At 40.6% G+C, this 26,613-nt stretch overlaps 1 protein-coding gene across 5 annotated transcripts in view; it reads left to right on the top strand.

The window, feature by feature from the left end:
- The window catches only part of SPECC1 (sperm antigen with calponin homology and coiled-coil domains 1), a 76,237-nt gene that overhangs the window by 28,454 nt on the left and 21,170 nt on the right, over window positions 1-26,613 (top strand). For 2 of the 5 annotated variants that reach the window (XM_019471823.1, XM_009278169.1), the window contains exons 3-9: window positions 7,607-9,174; window positions 11,035-11,242; window positions 11,918-11,991; window positions 12,553-12,731; window positions 21,970-22,115; window positions 22,337-22,437; window positions 23,736-23,817. In XM_019471823.1, the coding sequence (XP_019327368.1) occupies window positions 7,607-9,174; window positions 11,035-11,242; window positions 11,918-11,991; window positions 12,553-12,731; window positions 21,970-22,115; window positions 22,337-22,437; window positions 23,736-23,817 (2,358 nt within the window). Of the gene's footprint in view, window positions 1-7,606; window positions 9,175-11,034; window positions 11,243-11,917; window positions 11,992-12,552; window positions 12,754-17,465; window positions 18,765-21,606; window positions 21,625-21,969; window positions 22,116-22,336; window positions 22,438-23,735; window positions 23,818-26,613 lie in introns of those variants that run through there. The other 3 variants (XM_009278168.1, XM_009278167.1, XM_009278170.1) reach the window with 3 other exon arrangements.

Below are 26,613 nucleotides of genomic sequence, written 5' to 3' on the forward strand. Positions count from 1 at the left end.
GTTGCCCGGAGAGGTGGTGGATGCCCCATCCCTGGAAACATTCAAGGTCAGGTTGGATGGGGCTCTGAGCAACCTGATCTAGTTGAAGATGTCCCTGCCCACGGCAGGGGGGGTGGACTAGATGACCTTTAGAAGTCCCTTCCAACCCAAACTATTCTATGATTCTATGAAATATGAAGTTCTAAACAGCTTAAACAGTTTTGAAAATAACAGCAGGTGCTGATCTGTGTCTCTTGGCACCTATATCTCTTTGAAAATATGGACTTCTGCATCCAGTCCCACTCTCCTTCTAACCCCCAAGAAGCACTTAGAACTGATTTGGATCTTCTTCATGAGTTGACTTAGTTATGTGCATCTGTTCAGTATTTGTTATCAAGCTGTCTTACTGTTAGCATGCCCGGAGGTTTAAGGATAGGAGCATTAAACAATGTGGCAGAACATGTATAGGGATTTTGCCTCTGTGTAGATATCTGTATGAAAGAGCACAGCAGCACGGGTAAGGGTTGCTGTTATATCTGCCCTACTTTTCAGCACTTATGTTTGCTTTTTCTCATGCCACCGTGAAATGTGTCAGTGTGTTTCCTGTTAATTAGGATATCAGAAGATCTCTGGTTAGCAGGGAAGTTGGGTTTTGACTGTTTCATTTGCTTAAACAAAGGAAAAAAAGGGCAGGGAAAAACAGGGTATTTCAATGAAGTAGATATGTGTGCAAAACTCTGAAATCTTTTAATGAAAAAGTACTTTAAAAGAGTCAAATGTACACCAATCCTTCTTCTGTGCTGTATAGTCATCATTTCCCAAAGGGCATTCCTAGTTCACTCTTCATCAGTCTCAGTATCAATCTCAGGATCAATGCCGGAGCGGGGTGAAAGTGATGTGCCAAGTCCCCTGGGCTTTCAGTTAAGCTTTGAGCTCTTAGTGGCTCAGCCATTTTTGGAAAATGGATTTTAAGCATCAGGTTAATTAGGTTCTTGAAAACTTTACTCTGAGTTGACAAAAGAAGACAGAAAATATGGCTAGGATCCCTGTAACATGTACTTCTTTATTGTAGGGAGTCAACAGAGTGCAGTGGCTCCAAGCTAATACCATCTTTTCTGATTTGGCTGTGACTAAATTCAGATCAACAATGTCATGAAGTCACATATTAATGCATTGTGTTAAGTTGTTCATTGTGTGGCTGGAAATCACCTAAGGGGTACTTGGGTACTGGAGTAATTTGAAAATGGCACATAAAAGCTGCTATTACCTACCTTTTAACACCAACTTGTAAATCTGTTGTGAAAGTCTGACTGTTCAGTTCAATGTCTAGTGGCATTCTAGGTGTCTTCAGACATCCCAGTTGCTCTCTGTCTGCCTCTCGAGCAGAGGACAGGTCTCCCACAGGTACTATCAAATCTTTCAGCTCAATGAAGGTATTTTAAATATACCTAAAGGGCATCTGAAATGGCACTAGACATCTGTATTTTGGCTTCCTACACTAGGTGTCATAAACTAGGTGGGATTAAGGGACGCCTGTTACCCAGGTTTGTTTTGCATAAGAAGCTCAAAGTTGGCTCAAAATAGTGATAGGACCTTACACAGGCAAGACTGAGCACATATGAGTACACGCCGGCATTACCTGTGTGTTGCTGTTTGTTACCAATGCTGCTGTGGATCTTCAGCAAGGTCTTGGCAAAGCCTGAGTAAGTGCAGTAATGCTGAGTCCAGGATCTACCAAACTCATGGCCAGAGGATAAGCTGAAAACCAAAACTGATAAGAAGGACCTGTTTCAGCTAAACCACATGTGATGGAGCACAGTGAAATTGTATGGGAAGGTTTATTAACTGTTTTTATTGGCTGTACAAGCATGGGCTGTTAATAGTATTCTGTTTACTTAGCCATTCTGCTAAATGCTTGCAGCCCACTTGATTTATACTAACCTTTCCTTCAAGGTATCGCAGGAATCACTTTTCTGTCTGAGGCTTGGGAGTTCTGTTCAGATGGCAAAACTTATTAAAATATCTTAGCACATGGGAACAGAATTCCAGAACAACAGAAGAATCAGTCTTCTGTTGGCAGAGGCTATGAGATAGCCCATAATTTCTTGTTGCTATCTCTTTTGTTTCTTTACCCCTTTTTGAGGTGGGAGGGATGACAAAAAGACACAAGACAGTGAATTAGCTGGCCTGTTGCAAATGCAGGAGCTGGAATGAAAGAGATGTAACAGTCCTAGTCGTGAGAGTACAAACTTGTCTGTAGGCAACAGTTTGCCTTTTTGAAACGTATGACTTTAACATTGCAGAATGCTATGAATAGGTTTCTTTTATTTCTTGTTATCCTGCCCTTGCAATTCAAATAAGGTATCCATTGTTTAAAAACATTGCACCCAAGATGCATCTGTCTTCATGTTTTAGTCTTACATGACTGAAATGCTTTCTGAAATGAATCAGTGATCTGCATGCTTAAATTACATAGATGAACTCTCTACATGCAGGAGACTTAGTACCTACTTAAACTGTGGAAGAATGAATTACTAACATGGATTTTTAAACATGTTGAAGAAGAAAATGTGGTTTTATTGTTCTTAGCTTAAGAGTTGACAGGATTAAAATTTAGGAAGAAAGTATAAAATGAAACATTCCCTGTTAATTCGGTCCCTGAAACAGCAGAAGCCCATGGCATTAGCCTTTGGGTTATTAATATGTTGATAGAGGGAAGGATTAAGAAAAGGGCAGGTTGTGGGACACAAATGGCACAAAGGCCAGAGGCAAATAATCTTGTATTGACTCCAGTTCTAAAAAATAGATTCAAGGCAGAAATTAGAACATTTCAAAGGTGATTCTGTGGTCAGATGAAGTCACTTCCCAACTGAGATTCTTGCTCTGCTCTGGGATTGGAGAAGCAGGTATGTGAGCCGTTACATTTATTTTACTAGACTCTTAAGTATAACTTCAAGGCTAGTGCTTTACTGGGAAGACAGTGATAATGTACTGTCTCAGAGCACACGGAGTGTGAAGGCATATAAACTCACTGAATCTTCACTCCAAAGTATCACGTGTGTCCCCCCGTGACTATGGTAAAATGTTTGCCACCTACTCTCCCTTACCCTGCTAGCACTGTAATTACATTAGCCATACTGCATGGACTTTACTTCTGAACAGCAGTCCTATGTGTTCCACCTTGGGGGACTGGGAAATCGTTTTCTCCATTCCATAGTCCATTTCCTTCGGGTTGTGGATGCCCCTATGGGAGCTGATGTGGCAAGTGCTGAGAGCTTAGATCAAATATAGATCATTATGTGGAAAAACTGAAGAGTAATTCTGATCCTTCCTTCTGTGGAAAACATTGTAGCTGTGCTGAAAATGGGATTAAAATGGCTAAAGATCATACTGAGGTGTCAACTTTTATCTCATTAAAGTCCCGCTTTGTTTCTGACACCAGTGGAAAGTCAGCGAGTATTCCCTGGCAGAAAGTGGTACAAACAAAGCTGCACAGCAGGCTGCCAGCCAGGAGCTCCAGGGTCCTGATCCTTACTGACTTACTGTGACCTTGGGTGAGGCATTTCATTTCTGTCTGCTTCCCTGTCCTGTAACCTAGAGTTAACAATTACGTGTTTCAGAGGATTTGAGTTAAATAGCTGTTAATTTTAAAGCACTTTGAAAATTATAAGCTCTATATACATGTTAAGGTTTAATCCCTCACACCTGAATAGCATGGCTGATACTGAAAACGGAGTTCTTACTGGGTGCCAAGGTGATGAATGTGATGATGAGGTCACCTCAGTCTGAGCAAAACAAGTTTTCAGGCAATAACTCTCACTGGAGTAATTCAGAGTAATTCCCAGTTCCTCTGCAGTGGAGGCACACGAGCTGAGCCCGTTAGCAGAGTGGGTCTGGGACTGGGAGAATGGGAGGTTAGGTATGGCGCAAAGGGAATGAGAAATACACTGTTGGTCAGAGGTAGCGTGAGCTTGGATACGTGGGACAGTGGGAATGAGCTTGTGCTCAAACTTGGCAAGAGAATAGTTAAGCTAACAGGTTGGGCAGGGTGGATGAACAGTGAAAACAGGAACAAGGTGCTGTAGCACCATTTTTGACCAACCCTTTGAGATGCAGGGCTGATTGATTCTCTTCCCTGCTCAAAACAAGCAGCACTTCCTAGGAAGTGAAGTTGTGTGTGATTCCAGCCACTTTAAGCAGCAGCATAAATCAACCCTAGATTGGGTTCTGCAGCTTGGCAGGCGTGTGTCTGTCTGGAGTCTCCCATAGCCCATAACCTGTGTGGGGTGCCGAGCTAATCAGGTCACTAGGGTGACTGTACAGCCCTAAATGCAGTTCCTGCATTGTGGGTGCCTCAGGCTGTGGGGCTGGCAGTTCCATTTATAATTGCTACACTGCTCGAGTTCAAGGTTATTCAGAGGGGGAGTCACCCATAAAATAGAGTTTATAGTAGTGCTTATACTTGCTTTGGTGCTTTGTAATCAACATACATATGCATTGAGAACTGTTACTTTTCTGGGCTCTCTGTGGCTTTTTAGTATTGCATGGCACTGTTTTGGAGAGTGGAGAGAGGAAAATACGTAAACACTTCTATGTCATGAAAAAAACAGGTAGGTTAGTGGTTATTGATGGATAGCAAATGCTTTGTGATTTATGACAGAACAAGTCAGCAGAGCATGGAGTCTTACAAAACACATGGGACAGGTTGAGTAAGCTCAGAGCCTGCACTGGTTGGCAAGCTGTTGAAGTACAGATAATCCCAGTTAAATATGCTTAATTGTTATCCTTATGTATACTTCTTCCATTGCTCAGGATCATGTTGCAATTGTCATCTGGTGGTGATTAGAAGCACACTGGCATTGCTACCAGAAGTGCTGCATTTCTCTTAGGAAAAGGTGGTTTTCTCAGTGCTGTGTAATTTTTACCAGTGTGTAGTAGCATCATTATTTCTTGTAACGTATATAATACCGCCCAGTCAGCACTACCCGCTACTTATATAACACTACCCAGTCATGTGTTGACCAGATGACAGTCATGTCATTGCACTAGTTTGGGCATTGTAAAAAAAAAAAACAAAAAACAACAACAAAAAAAAGAGTTATTCCAGGCACTTGCTTTGTCATAAAATTTTGTTATAACAGTAGAAAATCCCTTCAGATTGAATAGAAGTCCAGGACATAACAGAAGGCTTTAAATCCATCCCTTAGGCTCCATCGACAGCGGGCAGCTTTCACTAGTTTGGGCATTGTAAAAAAAAAACCAAAAAACAAAAAAAAGTTATTCCAGGCACTTGCTTTGTCATAAAATTTTGTTATAACAGTAGAAAATCCCTTCAGATTGAATAGAAGTCCAGGACATAACAGAAGGCTTTAAACCCATCCCTTAGGCTCCATCGAAGAATGTCTGTGGCCATTTGTAATACGTATTTTACGTCTTAAATCTGTAGTATGATTATAGCTTGCGTGACTACTGCTTCTCTACTCTGGACATTGTCCTACTGTATGTTCAAGAGATGCATTCAAACAAGGCCTTGTTCTCTCTTGCCTGGACACCTGGGAATCCCCACGTGAACCTCTGCCTCTGAGCAAGAAGGAGCCGTGCTGAGCTGGTGTTTCTCTGCTGGAAGCAATGCATCACATCATGGTCCATTCAGTTTCCCTGTTGTCCTTCATCTTATGGTGTTAGCTGCATTGACACTAAAAGCTTTGCTGTCTGCTGAGCTCAGTGCAAATGCGGTTTGCAGGTGCCAAATCTTGGCAGTTGGGAGCCCTTGGGTTTAAGAAACACGCCGAGCAGTGAGCCAGGGGCCTTCAGCTCTGACAACTGAAATGAGTTCTCAGGTCTGGAGTTGCACCAGCAGCCATTTGAGTTGCAGTAGAAAATCTCCCCTCTCCGCTTGTGTTGCACTTTTCACTGGGGAGCCTGGAGCTGCCTTGATATGTTGGCGCCTCCAGCTGTAGATGACTAAATGAAGCTGTGTGGGCTGCTCGCTGTCCGGCCAGACTGTCCCTGCTATCTCTTCCCACAAACACTGGAGCCTTTGTCTCTGGCTTTATCGTGCCCCTGCCATCACAGAGCCCTTTCTGTGCTCTCCTCCCAAGCACAGCGCCTCTGTTCAGGGGTCTTTTCTTCAGCTGCTCTTTGTCTCCGGGTGTTTATTGTGCCTGCTGCAGAGTGTGTGTGTTTGGGAGGGGAGAGGAGGGGCTCCTGTTTGTGTGGGGTTTATAAACCTAGTGCATTCTTCAGAAGAGATGCTGAGCAAACTTGGTGGTGTTAATATTAACCCTTCACTGCCCTGCATTACTGAGAGAGATTTCCTCAACGTGTGAAAATTGCTTAGGGAGAGTTATGAAGTTGCATGCAGTGTAAGGCAGTAGCCACACAGTTGTGCAGCAGGGAGTCTGCTCCCCCTTTGGTCTTAACTGCCCTTTGATTTTCTGTGAATGCTGCGCATGTGTATCAGCAAAGAGTGCCTCCCAAACATGGGGAGATGTAATTGATTCTAGAATTTCCCCCCAGAGTGCTTCTGGAACTTGCTTTTATTGCAAACACTGGCTCACTAGCCCTTTCTGTTTGCATAACTGGCCCTTGCATCCTGTTTATGTGGCTACATCAGACAATATCTCTTCATTGTACCATATCCCAAAACTTTATGGCTCTGTACTTTAGGGCTTTTCCTTTTGAGTAAGGTCCTGAAAACAGGATTTTCTTAAATTCATAGTGTTGCCACTTGTAGTGGCATATAATACCTCCGCTCTGAACCAGCTTCTTTTCTTTAACCAGCTTGTTAATACTTTAATGGTTAGGATGGCTTGTTGTTTCTTCAGTACCCATGGTCCCATATTCCAAGAGAGAGCTTTGGAAGATGAAGATCAGCAACTCAGAAACTTTATTGCCCTTGTAATCACATAATGCTTTGCATTAAGTTGGTTGGGAGAAAAGAACAAACAACAACCAAACAGAACAGCATCAACTTTCTAACCTCCTTTTGTTCTTCCTCCATAAGAATATGGGAGTTTATAACATGAAAAATCTCTCGTCTATTTCTGCAAGAAGCCACAGCAACACAATTGTCTTAGTATTAGAAGTGCCAGAAGAGTTTTCTATTTCACTGAATCTGCGGTCAGCATAAATGTTTCAGACCTTTTTTATGATGATCTGCATAAACTGAGCATAATGCAAATACATTAGTTTTGTGTGATAAAATACTCATGTGTGATAAAAATACTTTTTTTTTCCAAGATGGTACCTTTTCTTAAGTTACTGAACTTTTCCCCAGAAATTAATAGGTTTAAATTCAGCATTTTACAAAGTAGTGTAAAGAATTTTTATTTTCAAATAATTAATATCCTGGTATTGGGGTTGCAGTTCATGTATTGCAGCATCTACATATCATATTATTACCACTGGGAAAAAGTTCAGCAGACTGTGTTCCTTTGCGGGGGGTGGGAGAGGAAGAAATGCAAAATAATACAAGCCTTTGAAACATGAATCCACACACTCAGTCATGACGAAACCTTTTCAAACACTCAGGTGTTTTTTCCAAGACTGTTCTAGGCTCTAGCATTGTTGTTGTGTGCCTTGTTTTCTTTATGAACTAACTCAGTTTGCCTCATCTCTTTTCAAGGAACAGTTTCAGCTGCAAAGCGCACAGGGATTCCAGCACCCCGGGAAATATCATCATCTGTATCCAGAGAGAGAGCTGTATTGCGTGGTCAAGCCAATACTAGGAAAACACAACCCAGCCCCACCTCTTCTGGTACACCGACTCCTACCAAACACGTGCGCCCCACTAGCAAGTCCAAGCAAGAGAATGAAACTGGTGACAAGGCTGTTCTGGAATCTCAGGTTAGAGAACTCCTGGCAGAAGCAAAGACGAAAGATTCTGAAATTACCAAACTCCGTTGTGAATTGAAGAAATGCAAAGAGAAAGGATCACTTAATGCTGAAGGAATGGGTGCTTCCAACCAAAATTTAGAAACAGTATCACCTGTTGACATAGATCCATTAATACGGACCCTTCAGGAAAAAAACAGGACTTTTCAAAAAGAGCTTGCTAGCCTGGGAGAAGAAAATTGTGTGTTGAAAGAGAAATTGCTTTATCTAGAGAACTCTCCTCTCTCAGACACAACAACAAGCAGTGGAGGTGACAGCAGCCTCCCAACCCCAACTACCCAAGAATCCAGTTTTGGAAGCCCATCAAAAAATGTGTCGAGAGGTGAAACGGATGAGCACAGGCAGCATGTGAATGGGGGTGCACTGCGCAATTCAGGTTCTTCCAGCAGTGATGTAACTAAAGCTTCCTTGTCCCCTGATGCATCTGATTTTGAACATATAGCAGATGTACCTTCTAGGCCAACATCCTCCAACAGCAACCACATCAAAGGTTCCAAATGCTCCACTACAGGAAGTTCTCCAAACAATATTAGTGACCTTTCTGTTGCATCTCTTACAGAGAGAATACAAAAAATGGAGGAGAATCACCACAGCACAGCAGAAGAATTACAAGCCACTTTGCAGGAGCTGTCGGATCAACAGCAAATGGTGCAGGAGCTGACAGCAGAAAATGAGAAGCTAGTGGAAGAGAAAGCTCTCCTGGAGACTTCCTTTCGTCAACATAGAGATAGAGCAGAACAACTGAGCCAAGAAAATGAAAAGCTAATGACTCTCCTCCAAGAGCGATCCAAGAATGAAGAAAGCAGAGCTCAGGAGGGGAAGGTCCTTGAACTGGAACAGAAATGTGCAGAAGTTCTTGAAAAAGCACAATTTGAAAGAGAGAAATTGCTCAACATTCAGCAACAATTAACCAGCAGCCTACGAAGCTTAGAAAGGGAGCATCAAGATGCCCAGCAGGTGATTAAAAGCCTGAGAGAAGAAAATGAGAAGCTGCTTAAACTTCTAGAAGTGGAACAGCAGAGCAACAGCACAGTGACAAAAACTCTGGAGGACTGTAAAATTGCCTTAGAAGGCCTAAAAATTGAGAATGGCTCTCTCAAAACTCAGTTAGAGAGTGAGAAACAAAAGGCCGCAGAAATCAACGCGATGGGATGTACTACTGACAACTCTGAGGTGCAAGAGATGCTGAAAGTAGCCCATGCAGAAAAGGATCAGTTAGAAGCGTCTTGCACTGAGCTTAAACAAGAGCTGCTGAAGGCGAACAGTGAACTAAAGCACATTCAGGGTCTGCTATCTAAGGTAAAGTAGTAACAGCTGTAAAATATAATGGTTGTTTATCTGTTCTTCTGCAAATAGATAATTGTTGGTCTTTAGATTGTTGTTGAGCCATTGATTATGAGTTTCCAGGATTTAAATTGCATTAATTAGTTTTGAATGGAAGCTGTGTTCATACGGTATTGTCTGTTTCTGCTGCTATATGCATATTTTCCCAGGAATAACTGTTAGCATAGCTGTGTTTATAGATTCAAAACTAATTTCCCCTAATATCTTCTGCAGAGTTTACTATTTTGGTAAATAGAATTGTGTTTATCAAAATTGGAGCAAGAGAACAGGTCAATAAAAAATTACTTTGATATTATGTGAAGAAATATTAGTGAAAATCACTTGGTAATCCAGATACAGAAGGGCATGAGCAGTTAGCAGCGAATATTAAATTCTGAATAATTAATCATGATTAATTAGTAGTGAACTATAGGTGTCATTGGTCATGAGACACAAGGACATGAGCTAATGCTCAGAGAAGCTGGTATTTACAGCAAAGTGACTAATGATGCACGGTCAAGCTCCAGATGAGATCCTGTACACAAAACTAAAGTATTTTTACAAAACTGAGAAATATTCTGTTTTGGGATGGGTAAAGTAATGGCAAAAAAATTGATTTATTTTGGAACAATTTTTCTCTACCTCATTTGGTAGTGTCTAAGCAAGCTTAAGTCAATTACTGTTTCTATTTTCTGTGTGATCCTGGATGTTCAAAAGAGAGCTGCAATGTGAGGTATCATAGAACAAGTGTTAATAAAGCACAAGCCGGTGATTATGTCCCACCACTGCAGAAAGAGTGATAGTGTGTGCAACCTTTCCTGTGTGGGGAAGGGATCATGAGAGAACGGTTAAATTGGCTAGCTGCAGAGGAAGAGAGCATTGCCAAAAGGCACCTCCATGATTTGAGTGATTTAGAAAATCCAGATGTCCTTTCAGCTTAAATAGGTGACCACAGCAAATGGAGTTGGTAGAGGAAGCTCCCAAGTGCTTGCTAGAGTTGCAGTTTATGAAGAATAAATGAAAAACTGCTGAGTGCTCAGACTATGTACCAAACTTTTATTGCTTGGTTTTGAAACCACAGATTTCTTCCTTTTTACTCTTCCTTTCCCTTGAACTAAGCTGTTTTGAATCATTGGCTATTTGTGACACCCAAACAAGACCACAGGCTTCTGTAAGGCTGCCCTTCAGTCAGGCTGTGCCAGCGCTACTCACTGAATTGGCAGCCTACACCTTGCTTTTCCGTAACTTGTTCATACTCAGAGATCTCCCCCAAACCTGGAAGCATAGATCTGTGGGCCTGAGCCAACAAACTGAAGTGCAGCAGATTCCTCCTTCAGTAAGTCCAGATGTCCTATATCCAGAAAATATACTTATCTGCGGTAGCTAGCTCTACTACGTATGTTTTCACAATCCATTGAAAATGCACATGGTAAAAGCAGTAAAATTGTTAATGTGGACAAACTGATCGTCATCTTGGCCCTAAGGCAGTGATATCACTCTAACATAATACATGAATAGTTGTGGAGCTTTCCAGGAATATCATTCCTCTCTGTTCATTACCTGCAGAGACTGGTTTGGAATTATCGTCATCGTATAGAAAATTTAATTTCCTTTCTAGCATCTTGTTTTATTACCTTTATGACTGGGAAAGAAAACTGACCTTCATAGCTCATCTATGTTTCCTGAAACTGTCTCATTAGCCTTGAAACTCAGGTTATACAATGCTTAGAACGCAGGTTCAATTCTTAAGTCCATGAGATGCCCAGTAAAATCTCTAATGAGTGATAACTGTTAAGAACTAAAGACAGACTTGCAGCTTTCTTTCCTCCATTCCAGGCTGAGAATGAGTGTGGTCAGCTGAAGGAGGTATGTGACCGGCAGGCTGAGCAACTGAGCAGAACCAGCCAGAAGCTGCAGGAAAAAACATCAGAGAATGAAGCAGATATAAAAAACCTGAAAGAGACCATTTTTGAGTTGGAGGACCAGGTGGAACAACATCGTGCTATAAAACTTCACAATAACCAGCTCATCAGTGACCTAGAAAGTAGGTGGAGCTGAAAAAAGAATTTAAGAGAACTTATTCTGGAGGCTCAGTTATGGCTGCAACAGGGAGGAGGAGGCATGTCTTGATAAGTGTGACAAGAGCCTCACTTTAGAAATATTCCAATTTTGGCCAATCCTTTCTGTTCATGCACAAAAGTCACTATTTTAACAGCGCTGTAGAAATAATATTAGAGACAGTCTCCAAGCCTCATTCTTCAGCGAAGGATGTATTGCCCGTTCTAGAAACTGGAATTATTGGCCTTTTGAAGAGCTTTTAGGGAAAAGCGCTAGTAAGAGCTGTGAAGTCGCGGTTGCTGTCGCGTTGTGGAAGGGGAGCTGCCACCTGGTGGAACGAGAGGCACATTTCGCTTACCAGTGTTACCTCGAGTGCTCCAGGGGTGTGTACACTGAATAAGTGATCCTGCACATGTGATTCTGTAAATTTAAAAGTCTGGTTTAATGCCTCAAAATAATGATCTATTTCAGAGATGTTTGAGTAACAAATCTACTGTTGATTCCATTCCTGATCCATTGACAGAGTACCTTAATTTCAGTTTAGTCTATTTAGTGGCATTACTAGAAGCAAAACCAAACAGGCTGCTCTGCCTTCCCATTTTCACTTTTCACCCTGGCCCTTATGTGTTTAATAATCTTTTCCCTTTTTTACTCTTCCTAGGTAAAGCTATGAAGCTGGAAGAACAAAAACAAGATACAGAGAGGCAGCTGAAGGCTCTGACTAAGCAAATGAAGGTAAGGCTTAAACTCTATGACAAAGCTAAACTGAGCTTTTATTGCAGTACTGGATTTGAGAGAAGCATTGTATTTTTTCAGAACGATTGTAGAAAGTTCTTTCTACATCCTTTCATTCTCCATTCTCTTCACTCTTTTCTAGCTGTTTCTTTGCCTGTGAAGGAAAAATGTAATACATCCTTTGCGAATTACTCTTGCTTTTTGTACCTATGAACTTCTGCTACTTTGGAACAGCCATTCCTGCTTCATGAATCATTAGTAGCAATGAGCTCTTTTCAGCAGCAGTGCTTGTAGTAGTATCACAAGTCTGAATGATCAATAGCTATAGGAAGAACTTTGAGTGTACTTTTTGTATTTGAGTGGAGAGCTTAGCATCAGTTTCTTCTTTGGCAATTTCATCAGTACTGTGTAAAGAGACAAGTATTTAGTTTGACCTCGACATCATCTTGAAATTGTGGTGAAATCCTGGCTGCTTGTGGTCACTGAAAGAGAGATCAATAACTAAGTGCTCAGCTCAGGTGCATTTTTACAGCAGTTTGGGGTTCTAATTGCTCTTTCTAGGAAGATACAGAAGAATGGAGGCGTTTTCAAGCTGATCTGCAGACTGCAGTGGTTGTAGCCAATGATATTAAGTGTGAAGCCCAGCAGGAGCTCCGTGTGGTAAAGAGGAAGCTTCAGGAGGAAGAGGAGAAGAGTGCCAGACTGCAGAAGGAGCTGGATGAAGTGAAGGGCAGCAACAGGTTGGTTACTTACAAAGGCCAAGTTTTGATCTCTGTGACTGCTAACATGCATGCAAACAGTGCTTTGTCAATAACTATTCATTGGCTTGGATGTGCATGTTGTCTGTTTTTAACTTTTCTGACAGATTTTGTTGTCTCTTATTCTGAGATGTTTCTGTTCTTTTTCTTTTTGGCGATCTAGTTCTGTCAACTAGGCCATGAAGGTTTTAATCAGCAAATATTAAGTAATAACAATTGCCAATATCCTCTTACAGCTTTGTTCTCAATATGGTATTCCACTGTGTTTTATTGTCTTCATAACTTTCTGTGCAGCTGTATTAAACCATCTGTGAAAAGATTGGTTGGCTACATATATTCAATGGGACATCCAGAAGAGAACTACTTAACCTGAGTGGAGTCAAGGACTATGTATGTTCAAATTAAAATGAGGACTAGCTGGACTTCTTTGTTCTGCAAGTCTGATACGTGTTGACTTGAGTGATCAATGCAAGTACTAGGATTCCTCATCTTGCATCTCCCGTCCCTAATATGAAACCTTGTGATTAGCCATGTTAAATGGTCTGGACTGTAGCCTGGGTTTAGCATTCAGCCCAGAAGTGACTTCGTCATGCAGTGGACCCACCTATCAAACAATTACTGTAGTCTCAGTGGTTGGAAGGGGAACAGTAGTTGTGAACCATTCAGAGATACACCCCAGCATGGTAAGCTGTATGTGTGGGGCTTCCCTCTGTGGGAGCATGGTAAGAACAAAAGTGACTTTTACAATTGAATCTGGAACCAGTACAAATGCCTTACAATGTGGTTTTTATGCAGTGCGTGACCTTTTATGTACCATCTTTCATTCTAAAAATCATACTACAGTTGAGGTACTAAATAAGAAGAGATGGAAAACAAAAGATGTATTAGAAGGAAGAACCAAAATTTCTAAAGACGACAGTGCTCTGCTCTTTTTTTTTTTGCATTAATGCAAGCAGAGCTGCAGTGATGAAAATTTGTACAGGGGAACGAAGAGAGACAAAAAAGACGACAGCTCTGCTCTTTTTTTTTGCATTAATGCAAGCAGAGCTGCAGTGATGAAAATTTGTACAGGGGAACGAAGAGAGACAAAATAACACAAACAATTGTACAGTTTATCAAAAATGTGTGCCAAATTAATTTTGCTCCTCTAGATATTTTCCATTTAATCTCTTGCCTAGTAGATTCATGGCCACTGGTAGAAATAGCCACAGGAACACAGCGAATCCTGTAATTTCTTTCAGGTGGAGTAGCAGTGATGAAAATTTGTACAGGGGAACGAAGAGAGACAAAATAACACAAACAATTGTACAGTTTATCAAAAATGTGTGCCAAATTAATTTTGCTCCTCTAGATATTTTCCATTTAATCTCTTGCCTAGTAGATTCATGGCCACTGGTAGAAATAGCCACAGGAACACAGCGAATCCTGTAATTTCTTTCAGGTGGAGTAACAGTCCAGCTTTATGTTGCACATATTTGCTCACTGTTTTCCATTCAGGAGTTTCCACAGCAGCTGTACAGTAGATGGGAGTAAAAACATGGCAGGGCTTTTGTATGGAGGTGTATGGATCAGAATTCCTGGATTGAAGGAACAGAAATACTTCTTTTCAGAAAAGTAAAGGAATGTGTTTAAGCTCCAGTTTCATTATCAGAGTCCCCAGTGGATGCAAAGAAAAGCTATTACAGACTATGTATTCAGACAAAATGATTACCAGACAGTACTTAAGTTCTGGGCTCTGTTTCCATTCCTAATTTGTTCTTAATGAAATTCCTCTTGTTTAGAGCGGGGTCTATATATAAGGGCAGGAATCATATACTTGTAGTTCCCCCTCTTTATTCTTTTGTTTTTTAATCTGAAGATGTATGTGATAATACTTAAATTGAATAGAAGATGACCTGCTAATTTGCAAGCTGGGATATTTATCTTCCATGTATAAAGAACATCGCTGCATTGTCAGCTCTTTGGCATAAGAAGCCTGAACTGCAAATACTGCTTTTGAAATTAGATCCCCAGAATCCATACATACGTAGTTCCAGAAGGAGGTATTCAGACACACATATTTAAGTCAGTTTTGGCATTTGTCTCTCCCTCTCTTTCACATACATATAGAATATGTCTGTCATGGCGTCATGTTGACTATCTGTATAGCTTGCTTTGAGTATTACATTGGTCATGGAGCCAGATATACTGTCTGCAGTGGGCAATATTTATTCTCTTTCAAAGACAGGTGTTGAGACCAAATTTTGCATTTGTCAATTTAAGTATAACTAATTTGACTCACAGTGTCCATGCAGAGAGCACAAAATTTCTGTACTGAGTGGTATGGAGAAGATAATGAAGCCTATGTAAGTCATTGTCTAAACAAACCAGTCATCAACAGCTAAGCACTGAAATTTTAAAACTGTACTGACTTATAAAACAAATTCTTGAAGTCGCTAAAGCTCCTGCTGAGAGCCAGTTCTACACTCCCAGTTATTTTTGCATTCCTGAGGTCACTCTCTTCCCTGGCACCTCAGCTTCTTTCACCCAGAAAGTTCTGGGGATATTCTCATTGTTGTGTTTAGTCAGCTTTCACAAATGCTACTGCTCAGAATCAGCTGTAGATTCTGGTACCTGTGGTGACTTTTAATGCATGCTCAGCACTGGTGGAAACAGTTTGTAGCATGATACCTTCACACAGTCTATAAAGTATTCCTCATGTTTGTTAATGCTGAGCAGCTGTGCACTCAGCTGAGTATCTGACGGTCCCTAGTGAAAGTTTTCTGTCAGATTTTTTAAGCTCTGATTGGAAAATGTACCTTCCAAATAGCTAGCTACTCAAAGGTTTTTGGCAAAATCTCAGCCATCTCTTGAGGGTCATTAGACTGCACCTCATAAATTGATCTTGAAGCCAATTTATCTCCTACGACATCCTGCCATTTTAATGTTTGCCTGTGGCTGCCTGGGTTCCTACCTCCAAGTTTGATTTCACCGTTACATTCTTCTAATCAGACAAAAAGTCATTTTTGGTTCAGGAACAACCAAAGAACTTGCAGAAAAAATCCTGGTGAGGTCATCAGAGTTCATCTGAATGAAGGTAAGAGCCTCCCAAAGGCATCTTTAACACAGATTAAATGTCTAATTCTATGACTAAGAATGTTGGGGGGAGGTTGGACCAGCATCAAACAAATGGAATAAGGAAGAGAGGAGTTAACTTGTCCCAAGTTAGTACTGATTGAAACCTACAAACTGATTAACCCATGTTTCAGACAGTCTTCTATGATATTTTACGTCCTAATTAATGTTATTTCTCTGCAGTAAAACGCAAAAGCTTACAATCCACTGCTGCGTAACTGTCTCCTCACAGGTGGTGGAAATTGAAATTATATAGCCTCTATCCTTGGAGATTTTCAAGACCAGACAGGATAAGACCCTGAGTAACCTGGTCTGACCTCATAGCTGAGCAGGAAGTTGGACTAGGTGACTTCCTGAGGTGCCTTCCAACCTGAATTAGCCTATGATTCTGTAGCAGGTTTCATCATCAACACTCACCTTGGAAATAAATTCATTTTTGTAGCTGTTCTAGGATCAAATATTTTAAGTGCTGGGAAAAAAAATGCTATATTGGGTCTGTAACACAAAGGAAGAAAGTTATTGCTGAAAGTACCCAAATTATGGATGGCCCTTTTTGGCTTCATTACACACCCATTTCCAAGCCTTTCTGGCAATACACTGTTTAGCAGCAGTGAAAGTTTCAAGGTCTTGCTTTGGCTTTTTCCCTTCAAGTTCTCAAAATTATTTTGGCACTATAACATTATGTGCCTTGAACCAAGAACATGGAGGGAAGACAGCTGGGCTGGGAGTAGTACTCAGAAAACAGAGAAATTATATCTGTAATTAAATGAGCGACTTCTTAGAATAATAAAATAATCTAACCAAATCTTCAAACGGAAGCCTAAAGTGAAGACTGTGATGTATCCCACTAATTCGCTTCTGTTCTTCCTCCTAAAGTCTCAAATGCCACTGCATGGCAGTGTTACATGCTTTTTCTCCTGGAAATAAGCTTGTACTCTATATGTATTAAACCCTGCTGTCAGTCTCTATGTGCTGATGTGCTGCTCATTTGTGCCTGTGGCTTGCAGCTGTTCTGTCTTTATAGGGGTATGATAGTTCATTCTGCTCTCACTGAAAGTAAGCACACTAGAATGTCAGAGCAGCATCCTTGAAGTATTGTTTGTGTTGCTGTAGTTAGTGACTCCTCAGAGTTGTTTTGGTTTTTTTACACTGCATGGAGATTATTCCATCCCCTTTGGTGTAAGGACCCTGAAACAGAAACTCTGACTGAGGTAGAGCAGCTCTAGTTGCCTGGACAGGTTCATGTACCCATTTTGAATGAATAGTCCTAAATTAGGATTAGAGGAGAGGAAAGCCAGGAACACTACCACCCCATCCTTTGAAATAGGTTCCCTGGCTTTAAATACTTAATTTCTTTGTATCTGAGCAACGTAGAGGGTTTTTTCTATTTTTTTTATTGTTGTTTGCTCATCATATCCTGAAGCTGAGTTAGTGGAGTGTTAAGGCACTCCTTTAACTGTCCTAGCAACACCATCAGCATTTTCCCTCTCCCCTTTATTTAGTGATGGTGGGATGATTAACTGTAAAATAGAGAGCTGTACCTCAGGATGGGTATTGCATTGCTTCTTATAACTTCCCCAATTGTTGTCTGTATCTCCACAGGTGCATGGTCTCTACCAGCTAACACAGCCCTGAATGGATGCATAGCCAGGCCTGTGAGACACTTCAGGACATACCTTCAACTTGCATCTGAAAAAGGGAAGTTTCAATTCGAGAAAGCACCTCCAGTTTTTTATTGCCCTGCAAAAGTCAAGTGTATCGCAAAGTGTGAATGCTGCTCAGGTCCACCTCCTCCCCATGGGCAAGAGCCTATTTCTTTGTTTCAGAAGGCTTCTCTCTTCAGAAGACTCTATGAGGCGGAAAAGTTCCGAATTAGTCTAAAGTCAACTAGGCCATAAGAAGTAATCACAGAGATTTGGGGAACTGAAATAACTGAGGGCTTTTTTGGAGGGATGGGGGTATTTGCCCTGAAACAGAAATTCAAACAAGCAATTTTAAGCTTAAGGAAAAAATAAAACTGAGTGCGTATGTCCAATTTGTAAAATTTAATGCCCATATACATTATGAGTTCTCCATATAGTATTATACTCATAGATCTATCTGTGTGTGTCTAAATATATGTATGCATACAGATCAGTATGTATACATACACACACAAACTCAAGTGATAGGTTACTGAAATCCAGCAGGAAAACTGAATGGAAACATGAAGTTATTTGGTATCAGCTGCTTTGATGGTTTCAGATTTTTTAATAATTTTGACAAGGCACTCGCCACTGGGTGGCATGTCTGACTTGGTGTGTGTTAGGAAGCAGGGTGGTGCCCAAGGAGTATGTCCTGCTATGACTTCCACAGAGAATGTCCCACATGAGGTTTGTCCTGGCTGTGAGAACGGCAGATGGAGAGATCAGAAGGAAAAGAAATTAATGTATCAAGCCCCTAGTAAATATCCTCTCAGAAAGGAGTCTTTCTCATGCCCTTAACTCAGGTGAAGTATATGATCAGGGAGAACTTGCTGAAGTTCAGCTTTGCAACTGGAAAGACCTGGAGAGAGCTTTACGTGGATGCTAAGGAGAAATGCAGAAGTCACCATCTCTACCAGGAGATCATCAGGATTCATTCCAGGACTGGAATTTCATGTTTTGGCTGTGGGATTCCCGTCCTTTCCTCCTGGATATGAAGACCTAGCAAGGGCCTGGTCTCAGAGCAGGCTGAGCTAGTAGAGAATTCTGCGGGATGTCCTGGCTTTGGCATGGCCTTCACCTTTGTGCCGTGCAACTGGAGTGTATGCATATATGCACACTTGTGTTGCCTTTCTTTTCTGTGCTGGCAGCTGTTGAATGTTGGTTTTTATGTTTAAGAAATATATATTGAAGTGCCAAATAAATGTTTAAGTGTCTGGAATTGTCTGCTGCCTACCCTTGGCCTCTCTTCTGTTCTGTGCATCAGTAGCTGTGTGTCTCTTTGTGTCCCTTGGAGTTCAGGAGGATTCACAACAATAGCAGGAACTGTGTCAAAGACTAGATTGCAGAGTAATTATTTCTGAAAATATGATTCTGTGGTCCTAGGCCACCTGTAATGAAGAGGTCATCGGAGCAGTTTAGAAATTTCACAAACACACGAAGGCTGCTGTTGCCAAAATCTGTACATTAAGCACAGAAAGACTTGCACTTTGGCGGGCTATTGTCCATATATTCCAAACCTAGAAAACAAGGAGACTAACTCTTGCCATTAGAGAAAAGCTCACTGCATCTACTTTTCTCACCAATGAATGAATGAAACTAGGCAGTGGTTTTGTGAAAAGGACTCTGCACACTTTAATTCCTTTGTGGCTAAAATGCTCTGCTTCCTTCTGGAGCTGCTCCACCTAAGCCAGCTGCACTTGCAGCATTTATCAGTGTAAACCATTCATTCTTGTTTCAAGGCAAGTATACAGCAGTAGATGACATTTTGCTCAAATGCATCCTTTTTGTAGCAGAGCTTGCTTAGTCATCTTGGATGGCCTAAGCTATACTAAGCTAAATATATTCTGTGCACAAGGAGTCATTTTTAGTTTAAATTTATGACTTGTCATTAATCTTTCCAAGTCATGTTTTCCTATACTGTCCTCCTGAATTAGCTTGCTACTGCAAGTTAAGCTGTTACTGTTCTGCTTCTCTATTAAGAAACCCATATATGTACACATGCATCCCCTTATCATACAGATTTTTCTCTTTAGAAATGGAAGGTACTCACCCAAGTTTCATAAGTCTCCATTGCTTGTTGGCTGGCATGTGTGGTTTTAGTTGAAGCAAATAGGTCTCAGCAGCACTATTCTTCCTACCTTTCATGCCAAGGTTTGCAGCATGAGAGGCCTCAGTTTTCTGATGTGATTGTGTTTAATCTAGGAGGTTGTTTCAGGGTGCATTAGAAGCCTATTATAAATATACAGACTTAAGATTACAGGAAGTATCCTAACAAAATTGGAACCGGTAGTAGCTCCAGCACTTGAATCTTCATAATTACCCTGTTCAATGACAGAATAACGGCATATGATTTCTCAATGGACTTTTCTGTGGCACAGCATAGGGGCTAGTCTAGTTACTCTCTGACTTTATTTAACATGCTTGCATCCTTTTGCAGTCAAAAGCTAGACTGAGGAGACTAGTCTGTGAGGTTTGAGCTGTTCTCAGAGTTAAATCCTAACCAATGAAGTGATGGCTGCCTGGAGCATACCTCTCGCTTGCTTTGTTCTCAAGATTTGCCAGTTGCCCTACAGGCTTTTACTATTCCTTTCTTACTCTGATAGTACTCCACAAACCTTGTGTATACCCTTGTTACCTGGATAACTAGACAGAACTCTTGCATAGCAGCCTATTTAATTATTGGAAGTGCAATGGATTGCATTGAGTGGCTTGGTATCTTGAGGCAGAAATCTATCCTTCCTCCATACTTTAGTAGAAGCAGGACTCCTTTACCTTTTGTGTTTTCATATAGCTAAAGTGCACATGCTATCTCCTGTTGATTTGTTGTTTAGGCTTTATGAAGCCACAGAGAAAAAGTGAAGGTAGTCAGTAAAACACTGGCTCCCTCAGAGCTCAGTGAATCTTATCCAATCTGCCTTTCCTCCTTATTGGTTTAAATGGAGAATGGAACTGAAATGGCTTTTTCTCTAGCCATCTGCCTCTGCAGGCTGCCCTGGCACACAAGGAGCTTGAATGAATTAGCAAAGAAATAGCCAATGTCTGCTTAAAGACAGCACCTTCTTAAGCTCTGCCAAAAATAGAAACATGAGTCACTCTTATTCTTTTATTCATTGACACCCTTTTTACCCCTTGCATTTTGTAGACTGTGATGCCAAAATGGAAAGAAAGAGACTGACTTCTATTTTTAGCTCAACAGAAGTTGTTCAACCCCATAGGGACTTTCTGGATGGAGTCCTCCAGCCTTCTTATGAAATAATTTCTGGTTTTGTGTTCATGTAGCTCTTGGTGCCCACCGTACCTAAAAGTAGGGAAAAGTGGTGATGCCCCAGCATGCATTTCTTAAGCAGCTATGAGATCAGGAAAGTAACGTATAAATACTCTCTTTTTACGTGACTAGACTTTGTTATCTAATTGCAGCTTTCCTAAGCTAAAGCTAGGTAATTACACTCGAAGTCTACCTGAGAGCTACTGGGTAAGTACAGTGTCAGTGCTAAGCAATGTCAGCCAGAGCTGTAAAATGCGTGACTAGAAGTAACAGTTATACTGTACGATTACAGTTGCTGTTTAACACAGCTGTGGACTTTCCTGTACTAATTCCTGTAAGTCCAGCACCTAATCTTGACTGCAAAATTTCTTTTCAGTGAAGCAACTTAATGATCCTTCCTGTTAAACGATGATCCTTATTTCTATTTTGAGTTTGTCTATCTTCATTCCAGCCATTGAATTTTGGTATTCTTGTGTCTGCTAGGATGAAGCACTTAACAGCTTTATTCCTCATATAACTGTTTATGGATTGTGATTGAGGATTTACTTGTTCAGCAGATGTCCTTGTTGATAAGCTGTAAGAGTTGAGTTTCCAAAGTTTTTCATTATGAAGTATATTTTCTGGTTTAATTTTTATGGCTCTTATTTGAATCCTGTCCAATTACTTATTTTCAATTATGGCATTTTAACTGGTAACAATTACTCCAGCAGTGGTCATGCCAATTAAAAACACAGAGTGTAAAATAACATCTTTCTCTTTGGTTACTTTCCTCATTATACACTGAGGACCACAGTAGCCCCTTGGCCCCTGTGCTGTATTGAAAGGCCATCTTCAGGTAATTATCGATGATGACTCACAAGTCTCATCAAACTGCTTTTTTCTATGATAATCCTCCATCCTGTGTGAGGATGGGAAATGATATGATTAACAATGGAATGATATGGTTAACAACGCAGAAAAGTTTGTTAGACTCAATGATTTAATATTTGCCAGGCACTCCAAGAAAAGAACACGAACATTCTAATGAGCGGTCTATGTTCTGGGCATTACAATAAAAGACATGCGTCGTTGGATTTGCCTTACTACATATAAAAACCTTTAATCTCTGCTTGCACTTCCTGTTGCCCCTGACTTTGATCTGGTTTCTGCTTTGCAGGCTGACAGCTGAAGAGGTAGAATCTCTAGAGGCAGATACAACCAACCGCTGGCAAGGAGTCTGCATTAGCAGAGCATCTCCCACACCATCAGAATCTGCAGCCACTGTCAAGTCGCTGATAAAATCATTTGACTTGGGATGCTCAGGTATTTGAACACTGTATTTTGTAGTAAAAAAATTTTCTAGCAGTGAGTGGGTAACTTTTGCCATTTTGTGCAGCTTCTTGCTTCTTAATGGATATTTTCTGTCAGTGCTTGGTACATAAATACTATCTGTGGAATGTCACTACACCAGTGGTTCCTTGTTCTGACGAGAGGGAGATAGTTGGGTTTGCAATGCAAATGTTTCCACGTTTTTTTCCTTGCAGGTAGCACTGGACAAAATATCACGGTTCACAAGGTCCCCAGGAGCCCTCTAAGTGGAATTCCAGTGAGGACAGCCCCAGCAGCTGCTGTTTCCCCCATGCAGGTACAAGGAGCTCTTTCCATCCTTGCAGTTTTAAAATGGGCAGATGCAGTGTTTGCTACAGCATGACATAGCTTCAGTATGCCAACATGCGTATGTTGACAAGTGGAAGGGGAAACTCATCTGTTTATTTGCTGTGAAACATCAAATGCTGTAGTACTAACAAAAAGGATCAAAGTGAGTTTGTCTTTGACTTCAGCTTAGAGGTCTCAGTGGACGGATGTGAACTCTTTGGAATACAATTCTGAACTTTAATCATTGTTGACCAGAAAATAGGTTTCGATTATTGGGAGTGAGTTACAAGAAACATCAAACTAAACTAAGTAGCTGGCATGTGAGTTGAGAGAGAAGGGATAAGTAGTTTCTAAGATGTATGCTCCCAGTTATCCAGTAAGTTCATACAGTGCTGAATGAAGAGCTCTTACAGTTTGTTTTTTTTCCTACTGAAGCATAACTGCTCTGGAATGTAGTACTTCTTATGTCACTGCACCAGTTAGTTAACTTTCTGTTAGCAATTTTCAAATCTGTGGTGCAATGTTAGTGGAAATACTGCTTTTGTGAACAATGGAGAAGCAAATGCACTGTGCTTCCTGATTTACACGTGTGCTGAAGGTGGCATACCATCAGACTGCTAACGTTTCTAGGCTAGAGAAGCCATTGTATGTTTTTTGACTGGGTGGTCACTGGACTTACAACAGGATATTCTCCTCTGAATCTGGGTAAAACACAGTTGCGAGGCCAGGTTGTTTAGGTGAGTGTTCTGAAGAATGAGATGACTTTGAAAGACTACTTAACAAATGTGTGAGCACATTTCCTTCAAAGAATCAGCAAAGGAAGTTTAAAGAATGGGATTAAACAAAGGTCTGGGAACCTTCTATTAATGCCTGGCTGAGAGGGTATTAATGCTGAAAACTGGTGCTGGAGCTGCAGAGACAAGAATCCTTCTGACTTACGATTCAGGGTGCTGGGGACAGAGGCAGGGTTAGGAACAGGCATTCTTACTTTGGGTTTGTGACACTAGATTATGTTTGGCAAGAGAAAAAATGGTGCAAATACAAACATGAAATAGTTCAGGAACCAATATATTACCAACTAAAAATATTGTCCCTTTGTCCTTTTATTTTTCACAACCATTTATCCAGCTCTAGGTACAGCTGATACCTTGTTGAAAGGTTTCTGTATCCCTCCACCTGCTTTGTGATCTTGAGATAGCAGAAACATCTTTTCTTTCTGCTTGCCTATTTAAGCATGATGGCTAGTATTTTTTTTAATTATCTTTTGTATGTTTGTTTGTTTCACAGAGACATTCTGTTTATAATAATGCCAAGCCAGCCAGCAAGGGCGTTGCCAGACACACAGATCTTTCAGACCTTCCTCTTGCAGGTAAGTTGCAGTAAATGTACAACTGTTGCCTCTTTTTACTAGCAAAAGCTTGTCATTAACTGTTGACTTCTGCCTGGGCCATTTCTCCTCTTCTCATATGGTCAAAGGAAACATGAAAAAGTATCTTCAGAGTCTTTGTTTTAGAGAGATTATTAATTTTGTCATATTTCCATTCCCATCTTGATCATAGCCTTAGAAAACTAAAAAATAGCTGATTTATTATGGTTTGCCAACACAAACTTGCCTTCTTTATTCCAAAGTATCTATGGCACCTCTCTAATCCATGCTGTGGAACTGGAGAGGATTGGATTTTGTTCAACGTGTATGTATCTGGAACAAGTCCAAAGCGCTGTCTTTTGAGGGTTTATTTGTTTTTAAATTGAGCTTCATTTGAAATACATCAAACATTTCAGATACCAATGTGACTGTTCTAGGAGCAGTCATATTTGGGCTTGAAATAGTTTGTTCTGAGAGTTCTCAAGAGATGCGTTTGTTTTTATTTCACACTTTGCTTTTGTTCTCTTGTCATTTAATATTCTTTTCTACCAGTGTTTGTTTCCAATTGTCTCTAGGGCCCTTTATTTTGATTATCTAGTCCTGAATATAGCTGTTGCACTGGAATCAAAGCTAGTAACAGCAGATTATTGAATTTTTAGGGACAGATGAAATATTGTATTCCTGTAGTGAAACCTCAGTGAAACTGCAGGGAGGGACAAAAAAAATCAGTCATAACTTCTTCATTGGTAGACTGGATTTTCTGCAATAGTTTGCTAGTACAGGAGAGAAATTAGAACCTCTCTTCGTTTTTAGACTCTTCAGATAATCTATTAAGCTTCCCCTTCCATCATTCAAAGTTGAAGAGATACTGGATCTGAAGAGCAAAATAGGTTATAGGGTAGATGGCAGCATAAACAAATGACATCTTGTCTGTGCTACTTGCTTCTCCTGCAGGAGTAAATGCTATGCAAGCAGAAGTTATCAGTGGAACAGACTGAGTTTACTTATTTGTATCAGTTGGTTTCCAGAAAATACCTTGCATGAGAGTATACAATGATCCTAAACAGGACATAAGACCTTTTTAATCTCTACCAGTTTACCGTAATCTGTCAACTGTGTAATATAATGCCAGTCCTTAATAAATATTCCACTTCAGGCCATGAATAATTACTGTTATTACCCATAGACAATTATTCTGTGAAAATCTGTTGAAATCAACAGATATTTTATTAGCCATTGTATGGTAAAAATGTATGGTTGCTTATCTAACAAGTTCCTGTATTTACAGCTTCTCATTGTACCTGGGTTTAATTTAGTTCAAATAATCTATAGCAAAGGCTTACTCACTATAAAGTTATAATAGCTCTAGTTCCAATCTAAATAATCCTAGAAGGCAGTTGATCCAAGCCCTGTGCAAACAACATGGAATTAAAAAATATCCCCAAGGAAATTCAGAGTGAAGTAGTCTCCATAATAATAATCTTCTGGCTGATTTCATCTGACCAGTATCACAGCAGGGTTCTGTGATGTCCTTAATATGACCCAAATGTTACATTGTTGGAGAAGAGAATGGATTACTTCGCAGAGAGCGCTGATCTTTGGCTATGATCTTTTCATTTAGAATCAGAGGTTTGCTGGTTCAGTCCTGGAGTTTCTAGCAGCCAGAAATAAGTCAAAGGAAGTGTATTACTCATGCAAGCGAGACTAAAAGTACAAATCTGGATACTGTTAACTTGCACCACTTCAGGCACTACTGTATAATTCAAGCCAGTAACCACAAAGTTTCTTTAAATAGTGCAAATAGATAGTGCTAACAAAATGTGATTTTCCTTAATCATGTTGCATATTTTTCATACGATTATTATCCTGTTGCTCTTTCCAAATGATTCCTAACATGCCCTCATCTCCTCCTCCTTTTCTTTCCAGCTAGATGCTTCTGATAGCCTTTATTCCTATCTGAGATCCTTCCTTCTCCTTCCTTTTTCTGTACCATGTGTAAATGCATCCTGAATAATTGGCATAGCACTTCCTAATTGGACCATGCCATTGACCAGTCCGATTATGTTAATGACAGTTTAACAGTGCTTTTTTTTTTCTCTGCTATCCTTATAAACTAGTGAGAAACCTACATGCCTCTTTATAATGTTCAGGTTTTGTTTCTTGATACGCCTTTTGCCGTAGATCTGTTTCTCTAAGCAGAATATTCTTAAGTTTAAAACGGTCCCAAGAATCATTCATTGGATGCCTGTCTGGTGTGACTATTTAAATTTGAGGCAATTCCCGTAAATCCAACCTAATGAGGAGCTAGAAGAATCATATACATTTGGAATATATAGTGGAAAACCAATAAAAAGACTTTTAAAAAGTATGCTGCGTGCTATTTCTTGTTTGTTATGGATTCATGGTGCACGCAAAGAAGGAACAGGTGAGTGGAAGGAAGGATGACCCTGACTGAGCAAGGCGTATGCAATCCAATGCAACAAGGCTCTGCCAACCGCCAAGTTGCTGGAAGGAAGACAGTCTCCTGGGACTGGATTCTGTCCTTTTCCATCTGGACTTCTTAACAGATAGGAACTTAGCAGCCATTTATGCTGTGGCAAGAAGGTGCAGAAATGCCTATAGCTCTCAGCCGCTACAAATGCTGATTTAGTCTTGCGAAATTCAGGAGCCAAAGCAAGGGCAGCTGCACACCTGTTGGAAGGATGTGTTTATTTGGCAACTGCTGATACACACACCCCAGTTACTGCTGAAAAGAAATTTAGGGCTGATTGTGATACTAGCCTTTGCTGAAGCTGAGAT

The sequence above is a fragment of the Aptenodytes forsteri genome, unplaced genomic scaffold, assembly GCF_000699145.1.
Source record: "Aptenodytes forsteri isolate BGI_AS27 unplaced genomic scaffold, ASM69914v1 Scaffold66, whole genome shotgun sequence".
In the NCBI taxonomy this organism is placed as follows: domain Eukaryota; kingdom Metazoa; phylum Chordata; class Aves; order Sphenisciformes; family Spheniscidae; genus Aptenodytes; species Aptenodytes forsteri.